General features: G+C 54.8%; 1 protein-coding gene across 1 annotated transcript in view; it reads left to right on the top strand.

The window, feature by feature from the left end:
• Positions 1 to 14,821, top strand: part of ADAMTSL2 (ADAMTS like 2) — a 78,254-nt gene that overhangs the window by 34,466 nt on the left and 28,967 nt on the right. The window contains exons 5-9 of the mRNA XM_076074715.1: positions 1,081 to 1,226; positions 5,993 to 6,116; positions 10,427 to 10,507; positions 11,573 to 11,748; positions 14,215 to 14,370. Coding sequence (XP_075930830.1) covers positions 1,081 to 1,226; positions 5,993 to 6,116; positions 10,427 to 10,507; positions 11,573 to 11,748; positions 14,215 to 14,370 — 683 coding nt within the window. The remainder of the gene's footprint in view (positions 1 to 1,080; positions 1,227 to 5,992; positions 6,117 to 10,426; positions 10,508 to 11,572; positions 11,749 to 14,214; positions 14,371 to 14,821) is intronic.

Here is a 14,821-nt window from a genome sequence, read left to right on the forward strand (position 1 = left end):
GTGTTTGTGGTGTGCATGTGGGGTGTGGTGTGTGTGGTGTGTGTGTGTAGTGTGGTGTGTGTGTGGTGTGTTTGTGTGTCGTGTGGTATGTGTGTGGTGTGTGTGTGTAGTGTGGTGTGTGTGGTGTGTTTGTGGTGTGTGTGTGTGTGTAGTGTGTGTGTGGTGTGTTTGTGTGTAGTGTGGTATGTGTGTGGTGTGGTGTGTTTGTGTGTAGTGTGGTGTGTGTGGTGTGTTTGTGGTGTGTGTGTAGTGTGTGTGTGGTGTGTTTGTGTGGAGTGTGGTATGTGTGTGGTGTGGTGTGTGTGTAGTGTGGTGTGTGTGTAATGTGGTGTGTGTGTAATGTGGTGTGTGTGTAATGTGGTGTGTGTAGTGTGGTGTGTGTGTAATGTGGTGTGTGTAGTGTGGTGTGTGTGTAATGTGGTGTGTGTAGTGTGGTGTGTGTGTAATGTGGTGTGTGTAGTGTGGTGTGTGTGTAATGTGGTGTGTGTAGTGTGGTGTGTGTGTAATGTGGTGTGTGTAGTGTGGTGTGTGTGTAATGTGGTGTGTGTAGTGTGGTGTGTGTGTGGTGTGTGGGGTGTGGGACGCGGTGGCGTAGCGGTGAGCGCTATGCTGCTCTACGACCCCGGCGACCAGAGTTCGATTTCCGCTCAATGCCAGCACCGGGGACGATTATCTGAACCGGTCCTGGGCCTCCGCTAGGTCCACTCGGCCTGAAATGAGTACCCGGTGCGGTGTGTAAACATCGCCACTGGGGAGACAAAGGCGGCCGGGCGTGGTGCTGGCCACCCACCCCCTCGCGTGCCACAGTGCCGAACTTCACAGGTGCTGCTCGCTAACGGCACTTGCCCCAACAGCCTGTTGAAGGCTACACGGGTGGAATCTTTGTCTCTACGTGACGCATCTGTGAGCGAGCACTCGCCCGCTCGCAGCGCTGGACTCCTGCAGCAGGTCAGCTCAGGCGACACGCCGGCGCGATGGGATGGGGGGGGGGGGACCCTCCTCGTCTTCGTTTCAAAGTCTCACGGCGCCCTCCCGCCCGCGTCCGCTTTATCGCTCCGTGCCGCCGTCTCCCGCGCGCAGACGACTACATCAACATCTCGAACAAGCCGTGCGACCTGCAGTGCACCACGGCCAACGGGGAGAGGCAGCTCATCACGAGGGCGCGGGACGGCACGTCGTGCAAGGACAGGAACTTCCGCGGCGTCTGCATCGCCGGGAAGTGCGAGGTGGGGGCCCGCCGGCACGGACACTCCCTCGTCCAGTTTGATTTCACGAGCGCAGCCTCGCACCGGTGGCGAAGTTTTTTAAAAGTCAAAGCGTATTTCGCGTGTTCGTTTTACCCAGGCGAGGCCCGCCCGAGCTACGGGAGGCTCTGTCTTTGTTTCAGAAGCGACCCGGCCACCGCAGACGATTAGCTCAACGAAGTGGCTTGTCGACGTCACGTGGACATTTTACAGCCGCAGACAAATGCTCTAAAACGCGTCGATAGCCGTCCCCAACGCGGAGGGAGGAAAAACCCAGAGGAGGACCCGGAGACAAAATCCACGCGGCCGCATCGGGTCACGTGACCCGCACTGGGTCACGTGACCCGCACCGGGTCACGTGACCCGCACTGGGTCACGTGACCCGCACCGGTCACCCGCACGGCGCGAAGAGTCCCGCCACCGGTAGTGGATTCACGACGCGGGGAGGTCGCGGGGAGGTCGCGGGAAGGTCGCGGGAAGGTCGCGGGGAGGTCGCGGGAAGGTCGCGGGAAGGTCGCGGGGAGGTCGCGGGAAGGTCGCGGGGAGGTCGCGGGAAGGTTGCGGGGAGGTCGCGGGAAGGTCGCGGGAAGGTCGCGGGAAGGTGGCGGGAAGGTCGCACGAAGGTCGCGGGAAGGTCGCGGGAAGGTCGCGGGGAGGTCGCGGGGAGGTCGCGGGGAGGTCGCGGGGAGGTCGCGGGAAGGTCGCAGGAAGGTCGCGGGGAGGTCGCAGGAAGGTCGCGGGGAGGTCGCGGGGAGGTCGCGGGAAGGTCGCGGGGAGGTCGCGGGGAGGTCGCGGGGAGGCTCACGCGGCAGAGCCTCAGGCAGGTTTCTTCTGCCGAGCAATCCGGGAGGTTGTCGTGGATCGGGCGGCACGCGAGGTGCAGCAGTCGACCGGCTTCCTACGGCCGTTAGGGGAGTGGAGTGTCGCTGCGATGACGACGTTGGGGAGTGGAGTGGCGCTGTGATGACGACGTTTGGGGAGTGTCGCTGTGATGACGACGTTAGGGGAGTGGAGTGTCGCTGTGATGACGACGTTGGGGAGTGGAGTGTCGCTGCGATGACGACGTTGGGGAGTGGAGTGGCGCTGTGATGACGACGTTGGGGAGTGTCGCTGTGATGACGACGTTGGGGAGTGTCGCTGTGATGACGCCGTTTGGGGAGTGTCGCTGTGATGACGACGTTGGGGAGTGGAGTGTCGCTGTGATGACGCCGTTTGGGGAGTGTCGCTGTGATGACGACGTTGGGGAGTGTCGCTGTGATGACGACGTTTGGGAGTGGAGTGTCGCTGTGATGACGACGTTTGGGGAGTGTCGCTGTGATGACGACGTTGGGGAGTGGAGTGTCGCTGTGATGACGACGTTAGGGGAGTGAAGTGTCACTGCGATGACAACGTTGGGGAGTGGAGTGTCGCTGTGATGACGACGTTTGGGAGTGGAGTGTCGCTGTGATGACGACGTTGGGGAGTGGAGTGTCGCTGTGATGACGACGTTGGGGAGTGGAGTGTCGCTGCAATGACGACGTTGGGGAGTGGAGTGGCGCTGTGATGACGACGTTGGGGAGTGTCGCTGTGATGACGACGTTGGGGAGTGTCGCTGTGATGACGCCGTTTGGGGAGTGTCGCTGTGATGACGACGTTGGGGAGTGGAGTGTCGCTGTGATGACGCCGTTTGGGGAGTGTCGCTGTGATGACGACGTTGGGGAGTGTCGCTGTGATGACGACGTTTGGGAGTGGAGTGTCGCTGTGATGACGACGTTTGGGGAGTGTCGCTGTGATGACGACGTTGGGGAGTGGAGTGTCGCTGTGATGACGACGTTAGGGGAGTGAAGTGTCGCTGCGATGACAACGTTGGGGAGTGGAGTGTCGCTGTGATGACGACGTTGGGGAGTGGAGTGTCGCTGCGATGACGACGTTAGGGGAGTGGAGTGTCGCTGTGATGACGACGTTTGGGAGTGGAGTGTCGCTGCGATGACGACGTTGGGGAGTGGAGTGTCGCTGTGATGACGACGTTGGGGAGTGGAGTGTCGCTGTGATGACGACGTTAGGGGAGTGTCGCTGTGATGACGACGTTAGGGGAGTGGAGTGTCGCTGTGATGACGACGTTGGGGAGTGTCGCTGTGATGACGACGTTAGGGGAGTGGAGTGTCGCTGCGATGACGACATTAGGGGAGTGGAGTGTCGCTGTGATGACGACGTTTGGGGAGTGTCGCTGCGATGACGACGTTTGGGGAGTGTCGCTGTGATGACGACGTTTGGGGAGTGTCGCTGTGATGACGACGTTGGGGAGTGGAGTGTCGCTGTGATGACGACGTTAGGGGAGTGGAGTGTCGCTGCGATGACGCCGTTGGGGAGTGGAGTGTAGCTGTGATGACGACGTTGGGGAGTGGAGTGTCGCTGTGATGACGACGTTAGGGGAGTGGAGTGTCGCTGTGATGACGACGTTTGGGAGTGGAGTGTCGCTGTGATGACGACGTTGGGGAGTGGAGTGTCGCTGCGATGACGACGTTGGGGAGTGGAGTGTCGCTGCGATGACGACGTTGGGGAGTGGAGTGTCGCTGCGATGACGACGTTGGGGAGTGTCGCTGTGATGACGACGTTGGGGAGTGTCGCTGTGATGACGACGTTGGGGAGTGGAGTGTCGCTGTGATGACGACGTTGGGGAGTGGAGTGTCGCTGCGATGACGACGTTGGGGAGTGTCGCTGTGATGACGACGTTGGGGAGTGGAGTATCGCTGCGATGACGACGTTGGGGAGTGGAGTGTCGCTGCGATGACGACGTTGGGGAGTGGAGTGTCGCTGCGATGACGACGTTGAGGAGTGTCGCTGTGATGACGACGTTGGGGAGTGGAGTGTCGCTGTGATGACGACGTTGGGGAGTGGAGTGTCGCTGCGATGACGACATTGGGGAGTGGAGTGTCGCTGCGATGACGACGTTGGGGAGTGGAGTGTCGCTGTGATGACGACGTTGGGGAGTGGAGTGTCGCTGTGATGACGACGTTGGGGAGTGGAGTGTCGCTGTGATGACGACGTTGGGGAGTGGAGTGTCGCTGTGATGACGACGTTGAGGAGTGGAGTGTCGCTGCGATGACGACGTTGGGGAGTGTCGCTGTGATGACGACGTTGGGGAGTGGAGTGTCGCTGCGATGACGACGTTGGGGAGTGTCGCTGTGATGACGACGTTGGGGAGTGGAGTGTCGCTGCGATGACGACGTTGGGGAGTGTCGCTGCGATGACGACGTTGGGGAGTGGAGTGTCGCTGCGATGACGACGTTGGGGAGTGGAGTGTCGCTGCGATGACGACGTTGGGGAGTGGAGTGTCGCTGTGATGACGACGTTGGGGAGTGGAGTGTCGCTGTGATGACGACGTTGGGGAGTGGAGTGTCGCTGTGATGACGACGTTGAGGAGTGGAGTGTCGCTGCGATGACGACGTTGGGGAGTGTCGCTGTGATGACGACGTTGGGGAGTGGAGTGTCGCTGCGATGACGACGTTGGGGAGTGTCGCTGTGATGACGACGTTGGGGAGTGGAGTGTCGCTGCGATGACGACGACACCTCCTCCTGTTTTATCAAAACAACGTGTGGCGTTATAGGAGGAGAACATACTGTACTGTATGTCCCATGCACGGATGGAAAATCCAAACCACTCCGTTGTGTGTTGGATTTTGGACACCCAATAAATGTTACGTGGTCTTTTGTGTGTGACCGCAGTCACCGCACACTGCCGGAGTGTTTTTGATTTTCCATTTGTGAGTGATTGTCGAGTGTAGCCGCATCTGCCCCTGCCACGGTTAGCGTGGTGGATGTGGTTGAGGCCACCACCATGAGCTTCAGGGAAGATCTGCCTCGTCGGGTCTCTCACGAGGAGGGAGGTGGTTGTTGGTGACTTATGGTGAACTCCATTCCGTTCGCCAAGCGTCGTTGTCATCGTTCAGAGTCGAAGTCGCAGTGTTGAAGGTTCAGCGATAACAGCCCTTGGTGCAGATTCATTCCTGCCACCAGACACACAGACATCGACTACTAGGCTGGGCCAAACCTGACAGGTAGCAACCCTATAAACGTGCAATCCTATAAACGTGCAACCCTATAAACGTGCAACCATATATACGTGCCGTGGTGGCGAGATGTTAACTACCTCGCCTGGTATACAGGAAGTCGTGGGTTCTACGCCTGCTGCTGTATATTTGGAGTTTGCATGTCTCTCTCCCCGTGGTCACGTGGATTTTTTTCTGAGTCCTCCAGTTTCTTCCCTCCACATTCAAAATCAACGTGCGCTCAGAGTATTTAATAATAAGCCACTTCGTTGAGCTACCACTTGTGGCCAGGTCACTTATATAACAGAACTAAGCTGTACAGCTCCGTGGGCTGGTGAGATAAGACATAGTTTAAACAGTCCTCGTTGGCAATCCACTGTTGGCTGACGGCACTCCTCACGTCACGCGGTCCGTGTGGTCACTTCACCAGACTCCACGCCGGTCACTTCGAGTTGGGGAAGTCGGTGGGCCGGGGTGGGGGCAGAGGCGTCAGAGCGTAGAATCACGCCACAGCGCTCGATTTTGCCGATGTGACGACGAAATGGAATGCGTTGCACTGCCGCTTCCTCCAAGACATTTGACCGACGGGGCTACTTTGAGCTCCGTCTCTAAGTGGGGGCCCTTCCACCAGCAGCGTCGTCAGAGACGCGGCCTCATCGTGAAGAGTCCGATGACGACGATGCTGAGAGCGCCGCTCCTGTGGTTTTGTGCCTCCTGCAGGTCGTGGGATGTGACGGCGTTCTCTATTCCTCCAAGCGGATCGACAAGTGCGGCGTTTGCGGGGGCGACAGCAGCAGCTGCTTGCGAGTGACCGGGAACTACCGCAAAATCAGTAACGACGTCGGTGAGTGTCACGGCGAGTGTGGAATCAGTAACGATATCGGTGAGTGTCACAGCGAGTGTGGAGTCAGTAACGATATCAGTGAGTGTGACGGCGAGTGTGGAATCAGTAACGATATCGGTGAGTGTCACAGCGAGTGTGGAATCAGTAACGATGTCGGTGAGTGTCACGGCGAGTGTGGAATCAGTAACGATATCAGTGAGTGTCACGGCTAGTGTCGAATCAGTAACGATATCAGTGCGTGTCACAGCGAGTGTTGAATCAGTAACGATATCGGTGAGTGTCACGGCGAGTGTGGAATCAGTAACGATATCGGTGAGTGTCACAGCGAGTGTGGAGTCAGTAACGATATCGGTGAGTGTCACGGCGAGTGTGGAATCAGTAACGATATCAGTGAGTGTCACAGCGAGTGTGGAATCAGTAACGATATCGGTGAGTGTCACGGCGAGTGTGGAATCAGTAACGATATCAGTGAGTGTCACAGCGAGTGTGGAATCAGTAACGATATCAGTGAGTGTCACAGCGAGTGTGGAATCAGTAACGATATCGGTGAGTGTCACAGAGAGTGTGGAATCAGTAACGATATCGGTGAGTGTCACAGTTAGTGTAGAATCAGTAACAATATCGGTGAGTGTCACAGCGAGCGTTGAATCAATAACGATATCGGTGAGTGTCACGGCTAGTGTGGAATCAGTAACGATATCAGTGAGTGTCACAGCGAGTGTGGAATCAATAACGATATCGGTGAGTGTCACGGCTAGTGTGGAATCAATAACGATATCGGTGAGTGTCACAGCGAGTGTGGAATCAATAACGATATCAGTGAGTGTGACAGCGAGTGTGGAATCAATAACGATATCAGTGAGTGTGACAGCGAGTGTGGAATCAGTAACGATATCAGTGAGTGTCACGGTTAGTGTGGAATCAGTAACGATATCGGTGAGTGTCACGGCGAGTGTGGAATCAGTAACGATATCGGTGAGTGTCACAGTTAGTGTGGAATCAGTAACAATATCGGTGAGTGTCACAGCGAGTGTGGAATCAGTAACGATACCGGTGAGTGTCACAGCGAGTGTGGAATCAGTAACGATATCGGTGAGTGTCACGGCGAGTGTGGAATCAGTAATGATGTCGGTGAGTGTCACAGCGAGTGTGGAATCAGTAACGATACCGGTGAGTGTCACGGTTAGTGTTGAATCAATAACGATATCGGTGAGTGTCACAGTTAGTGTGGAATCAGTAACGATATCGGTGAGTGGCACAGCTAGTGTGGAATCAGTAACGATATCGGTGAGTGTCACAGTTAGTGTGGAATCAGTAACGATATCGGTGAGTGTCACAGTTAGTGTAGGATCAGTAACGATATCGGTGTCACAGCGAGTGTGGAATCAGTAACGATATCAGTGAGTGTCACAGCTAGTGTGAAATCAGTAACGATATCGGTGAGTGTCACAGTTAGTGTTGAATCAGTAACGATACCGGTGAGTGTCACGGCGAGTGTGGAATCAGTAACGATACCGGTGAGTGTCACAGTTAGTGTAGGATCAGTAACGATATCGGTGAGTGTCACAGCGAGTGTGGAATCAGTAACGATATCGGTGAGTGTCACAGTTAGTGTGGAATCAGTAACGATATCGGTGAGTGTCACAGCTAGTGTTGAATCAGTAACGATATCGGTGAGTGTCACAGCGAGTGTGGAATCTGTAACGATATCGGTGAGTGTCACAGTTAGTGTAGAATCAGTAACGATATCGGTGAGTGTCACGGCGAGTGTGGAATCAGTAACGATATCGGTGAGTGTCACGGCGAGTGTGGAATCAGTAACGATATCGGTGAGTGTCACAGTTAGTGTAGAATCAGTAACGATATCGGTGAGTGTCACAGCGAGTGTGGAATCAGTAACAATATCAGTGAGTGTCACGGCGAGTGTGGAATCAGTAACGATATTGGTGAGTGTCACGGCGAGTGTGGAATCAGTAACGATATCAGTGAGTGTCACAGCGAGTGTGGAATCAGTAACGATATTGGTGAGTGTCACGGCGAGTGTGGAATCAGTAACGATACCGGTGAGTGTCACAGCGAGTGTGGAATCAGTAACGATACCGGTGAGTGTCACAGCGAGTGTGGAATCTGTAACGATATCGGTGAGTGTCACAGCGAGTGTGGAATCAGTATCGATATCGGTGAGTGTCACAGCGAGTGTGGAATCAGTAACGATACCGGTGAGTGTCACAGCGAGTGTGGAATCAGTAACGATACCGGTGAGTGTCACAGCGAGTGTGGAATCAGTAACGATACCGGTGAGTGTCACAGCGAGTGTGGAATCAGTAACGATACCGGTGAGTGTCACAGCGAGTGTGGAATCAGTAACGATACCGGTGAGTGTCACAGCGAGTGTGGAATCAGTAACGATACCGGTGAGTGTCACAGCGAGTGTGGAATCAGTAACGATATCGGTGAGTGTCACGGCGAGTGTGGAATCAGTAACGATATCGGTGAGTGTCACAGCGAGTGTGGAATCAGTAACGATATCGGTGAGTGTCACAGTTAGTGTGGAATCAGTAACGATATCAGTGAGTGTCACGGCGAGTGTGGAATCAGTAACGATACCGGTGAGTGTCACAGCGAGTGTGGAATCAGTAACGATACCGGTGAGTGTCACAGCGAGTGTGGAATCAGTAACGATATCGGTGAGTGTCACAGTTAGTGTGGAATCAGTAACGATATCAGTGAGTGTCACAGCGAGTGTGGAATCAGTAACGATATCAGTGAGTGTCACAGTGAGTGTGGAATCAGTAACGATATCAGTGAGTGTCACGGCGAGTGTGGAATCAGTAACGATACCGGTGAGTGTCACAGCGAGTGTGGAATCAGTAACGATATCAGTGAGTGTCACAGCGAGTGTGGAATCAGTAACGATATCGGTGAGTGTCACAGTTAGTGTAGAATCAGTAACGATATCAGTGAGTGTCACGGCGAGTGTGGAATCAGTAACGATACCGGTGAGTGTCACAGCCGTTGCACCGATGCCGCATTATTCCAACATCAATTTGTTGAAAGAAGCCCCTTGCCGTGGGTGTAGTCGTGCGATCCATGCGATTCTCTCACAATCGCCTCGTGCTTAAATGTCGGCGTGAACTGCTACGATTTGTCACCGATGGATGTGAGTAGGATTCGTTTCTTGGTGGGGTGTATCCTGGCCTTCGTCCGGCAGTGGATTGACCACTGGGCCGCACGGCGGAGTTCACACCCCGGTTCGGGGTTAACGCGACCCATCGCCGATTCCGTGCTCGATCAAACGAGAGCCACTTCGCTGGGAAGTGGCGGTCACAGATAATACACTTGCCCCTGCCATGGGAATGTGGAACTTCCACCGCTGGCTCTGCAGGGCTGTAGACGGGAGTGGAGCACCAATGCCTGGTTGCTTATTTGGATCATGGCTGACATTAATTCTATCGTTTGCATTGTGTGTGTGAGTGTGGGAGGGGATGGGGTTTTATTTTATATTCTTGAAGGATTTACAAGTGGGGATAAAGTGGCAGCTATTTGAATGAAACAACGTGGATTGGAAACCGGGCAGTGAGTTTTTGTCGTTCCAGACGGGGTGGGAGGTGGTGCTTGGCAAAATCCTCTTGATCCTCCAGTTACCCCTCCCTCCCTCCCTTGTAAATGAGGAAACACTGGCGTTTTGTCAGCGGTCGTTATATTGATTTTAATGTTCATTTTATTTCGGTTGTCATTTTTTTCTACAGCTTGCGAAAGTATGCGAATTATAAACTCAAAGGCACTTTGTGTTTGAGTGTGCCAGCCAGCCAGCTGACAGGTCAGCCACGCCAAGGAGAGAGAGGAGAGAGAGAGAGGGAGGGGAAGAGAGATAGAGCCAAAAAAAATTGGGCAGTTTAACAAAAGCAGCTGTTGCCTAAGTGGGTCACCCCTCTCTTGCATGCGATTTGCACTTTGTGTGTGTGTGTGTCCGTATGTGTGTGTGCGTGTGTGGGGAGCGGTAGTGTAGCGGTTAGCGCGCTGCGCTATGAACCTGGCGACCCGGGTTCGATTCCCGCTCACGGCCAACACCAGTGACGATTATCTGAACCGGTCCCGGGCCTCCCCTAGGTCGACTCAGCCTCAAATGAGTACCTGGTGCGGTGTGTAAACATTGCCACTAGGGAGACAAAGGCGGTCGGGCGTGGTGCTGGCCACCCACCCCCTCGTGTACCGTTCCGGCCTTCATAGGTGCTCGCTAACAGCACTTGCCCCGACAGTCTGTTAAGGCTATATGGGGGATCTTTGTTTATCTTTGTGCGTGTGTGCAGGCTATGTCTATGTGACCAACGTCCCGATCGGCGCCACCGACATCCAGGTCATCGAAAAGAAACGCTCGGACAATGTCCTTGGTAACTCATCTTCATCACACAGCAGCAGCGGAAGCTTCAGAATTGTTATCACCGTCATTGTCATCATTAGCGGCAGATATTGCATCATCATCATCGTTAGCAGCAGCAGCATAACACTCATCAGCAGCGACACACGTCAGCATTACCAGAAGCAGCATAATTGTCGTCATGAACATTGTCGTCATTAGCAACAGCATTATTATCATCAGCAGCAGTATCATCACGATCATCATCACCAGCAGCAGTAGCAGCATCACGTATTATCACGTGTGTGGATGTGGGTGGGGAGCCATGGCGCAGTGGTTAATGCGCTGCACTACGAGTCCAACGACCCGGGTTCGATTGCCACTCATGGCCAACGTCAGTGACAAAGGTCTTCACCGGTGCAGGGCCAACCCGAGGCCAACTCAGCCTTAAGAATACGTACCTGCTATGGTGTCCAAACATCGCCACTGGGAAGACAAAGGCAGCCAGGCACGGTGCTGACCACCCACCATCTCGTGTGCTGTGCCTGCTTTCATAGGTGCTACTCGCTAACAGCACTTTCCCCCACAGTCTGTTAAGGCTACACAGAGGACCTTTGTAAAACAGACTAAACTAAACATTCTATTTTGCCAGGTAAGGCCCACTGAGCGATATAGCTCTCTTTTTTCAGAAGCAAGCTGACCAAAAATGATAGCTCAACAAAGTGGCTTATCGCGTGGACATTATTGGCAGACAAATACTCTAAACGCGTGACGTTGCTTCTAAATGTGGAGGGAAAAACACGGAGAACCCGGAGAAAAATCCACACGGACCACGGGGAGAGAGACACCGCAAACTCCAAATACACAGCTGACGTCAGGGTCGGTATTGAACCCACAACCTCCTGTACACCAGGCGAGGTAGTTAACATCCCCTAGCCACCGTGATGATGAGAGAGAGACACGAAAACTCCAAATATACAGTAAGCATCAGGGTCAGTATTGAATCCACAACCTCCTGCATACCAGGCGAGGTAGTTAACATCTCGCCCCCGTGGCGCCCCCGTTGTATGTTCTCTGTGCGTGGCACTTTATTTATTAGCACTTGCAGACGACTCTGGGAATTTCTTCATCAACGGAAACTTCATCCTGGACAACCCGAGGAATTTCCGCATGGCCGGGACGGTCTTCAAGTACCGGAGGCCCTCCAACGTGCTCTCGGATGGCTTTGAGTACATCGTGGCTGCGGGACCCACCACGCAGTCCATCAACGTCATGGTAAACACGTGACCACCAGCGTCACCGTAAACAGGTGACCATCAACGTCATGGTAAACACGTGCCCACCAGCGTCGCCGTAAACAGGTGACCATCAGTGTCACTTTAAACACGTGGTCACCAGCGTCACGGTAAACAGGTGACCATCAGTGTCACTTTAAACACGTGGTCACCAGCGTCACGGTAAACAGGTGACCATCAGTGTCACTTTAAACACGTAGTCACCAGCGTCACGGTAAACAGGTGACCATCAGTGTCACTTTAAACACGTGGTCACCAGCGTCACGGTAAACAGGTGACCATCAGTGTCACTTTAAACACGTGGTCACCAGCGTCACGGTAAACAGGTGACCATCAGTGTCACTTTAAACAGGTGGTCACCAGCGTCACGGTAAACACGTGACCATCAGTGTCACTTTAAACACGTGGTCACCAGCGTCACGGTAAACAGGTGACCATCAGTGTCACTTTAAACAGGTGGTCACCAGCGTCACGGTAAACACGTGACCATCAGTGTCACTTTAAACACGTGGTCACCAGCGTCACGGTAAACAGGTGACCATCAGTGTCACTTTAAACACGTGGTCACCAGCGTCACGGTAAACAGGTGACCATCAGTGTCGCTTTAAACACGTGGTCACCAGCGTCACGGTAAACAGGTGACCATCAGTGTCACTTTAAACACGTGGTCACCAGCGTCACGGTAAACAGGTGACCATCAGTGTCACTTTAAACACGTGGTCACCAGCGTCACGGTAAACAGGTGACCATCAGTGTCACTTTAAACACGTTATCGTGATAATAATGATCGTGATAAGTATTATCACGATAATAATAATGATCGTGATAATTCTTATCGGAGGTGCGTCGGGGGCGTGGGGGCGAAGGCCAACACACCAGGGTGGTAGATCACGGCAGCCGACAGTGGCGGTCTGATTGTTGCTCGTTGCTTTGTGATGAAGCCACGCAGGACCGTGAGTCGAGGTGAGCGTCCCGACTACGGCGGTGTCTACCGTCGCGCTCCCACTGTTCTTCGCTGGAGAATTGAAGAGGGAGAAAATAAAACACCAACCCCCTTTGGTGTTTAGGAATTCTTAAAGCGGTGGGGCGGAGGGGGGGGCAAGGGTTGGGGGGTGAGGGGGGGGGCTGCCCTTATTAAATCCGCAGCTTGCGTGCGGAGTGAGAGTTGTGCGTTTCGCGATTGGAGTTGACGTGGCGGGACCATTGGGGTTGCTGGATGGCTTGGAGGCGGAGGGGGAAGAGGGTGGAAAAAAGGGGTCCATTTAAAAATACATTGGAAACGATGTGTAGACTGTTTTTGTTGTTATAAAGGTTACAAAAATATATATATATAAAACATGTCTCGCCGTCTGGCACAACCGCCAAATTCTGCGCTCATATGCGGAGTCCGTCCTTGCGAAGGCGACGGCCTCCGTCTTGCGAGAGAGCGCGGGGTCGAGGGCTAATTGCCATTAATCGCGATGGCCATTTATTATTTGGACGTGTAAAAAAAAAAGGTCCCAGCAGTCCTTCAAAGTGCTCGTCGGGTTCTTTGCTGTTGTCACGTGACTCTTTTGCTCAAAGTTGTTTTGCCAATTATTTTTTTTTGTCTTCTACTTCTTCTTACTCGGCGCTTGGAAGGAAGATGTTTGTGGCCAATCCTTTGGGCACGAGCGCAAAAAAAATGCGATTTGCTCACTCACGCCAGACGGCTAGCGGAAGGTCCTCCACTAGAGGGAGCTCCAGACAGCCCCCCCCCCGGATGGAGGTACTTTGGCCTAGTCTTCCACTCACACGGAGGTTCACCTGCCGCACGGGCAGATCAAATCGATCAGGCGACCCCCGATCATGCTAACCGTGTAATTCTACGCACTTGGCACGTTCTGTTGACGTGACAAACCTCGCTGATCGGGTGGTGTTGGGTGAACTTCAACATTAATATTCACGCGGTCAACATTGATTGCGAATAACAAAGGCCGCGGAAGCCGAGGACGTGCCAAGTTTCAACGTCTCCAGCTCCACTCGGTCTCCCAGTCAGGCCGAGCGATGATCCGGGACTCACCGAGCAAATAAGTGCATCGAGCGAGCGAGCGAGGAGGCGGCGATGTCGGGCAGCGTCGAGGTGGAGCGCATCGCCGTCATCACCGTCGTCATCGTCGTCATCGTCGTCATCGTCGCCATCTTTGTCATCGCCGTCATCACCGTCGTCATCGTCGTTGTCATCATCACCGTCGTCATCGCCGTCACCATCGTCGCCATCGTTATCGCCGTCGTCGTCGTCGTCGCCATCGTCACCGTCGTCATCGTTGCCTTCATCATCACCGTCGTCATCGCCATCGTCATCACCGTCATCGGCGTCTTCGTCATCACCGTCGTCATCGTCGTCATCGCCGTCGTCATCGTCGCCATCGTCACCGTCGTCATCGTCATCACCGTCGTCATCGCCGTCTCTGTCTCTCTCCCGCAGCTGCTGAACGAGAACGGGCGCATGCAGTACGTGACGTACGAGTTCACGGTGCCCCGCGTGCCCATCACCAAGGCGACGCCGTCGCTGCCCGAGCGGCCGCAGTTCCTGCAGCTGCGCGACGCCGACAACGACGTGGACGACTCCCACGTGCCGGAGGTGGGGTGCTGCTGGGGTGCTGCTGGGGTGGTGGTGGTGGTGGGGTGCTGCTGGGGTGCTGCTGGGGTGCTGCTGGGGTGCTGCTGGGGTGCTGCTGGGGTGCTGCTGGGGTGGTGCTGAGGTGTTGGGGTGCTGCTGGGGTGCTGCTGGGGTGCTGCTGGGGTGCTGGGTGGTGGGGTGCTGCTGGGTGGTGGGGTGCTGGGTGGTGGGGTGCTGCTGGAGTGCTGCTGGGGTGGTGGTGGTGGTGGGGTGGTGGTGGGGTGGTGGTGGGGTGGTGCTGGGGTGGGGTGCTGGGTGGTGGGGTGCTGGGTGCTGGGGTGCTGCTGGGGTGCTGGGGCGATGCGATTGGCGGAAACCATCGCACCGATTCGGTTCCGCAGTAAAACATCGGACCGGCCGTGGGTTCCATCCCCACGGTGACGCCTACTGCCGCCGCCGCTGTATTTGTGGA

Source organism: Petromyzon marinus, chromosome 50 (assembly GCF_048934315.1).
Source record: "Petromyzon marinus isolate PM22_M1 ecotype Great Lakes invasive population chromosome 50, UKy_Petmar_22M1.pri1.0, whole genome shotgun sequence".
Classification (NCBI taxonomy): domain Eukaryota; kingdom Metazoa; phylum Chordata; class Hyperoartia; order Petromyzontiformes; family Petromyzontidae; genus Petromyzon; species Petromyzon marinus.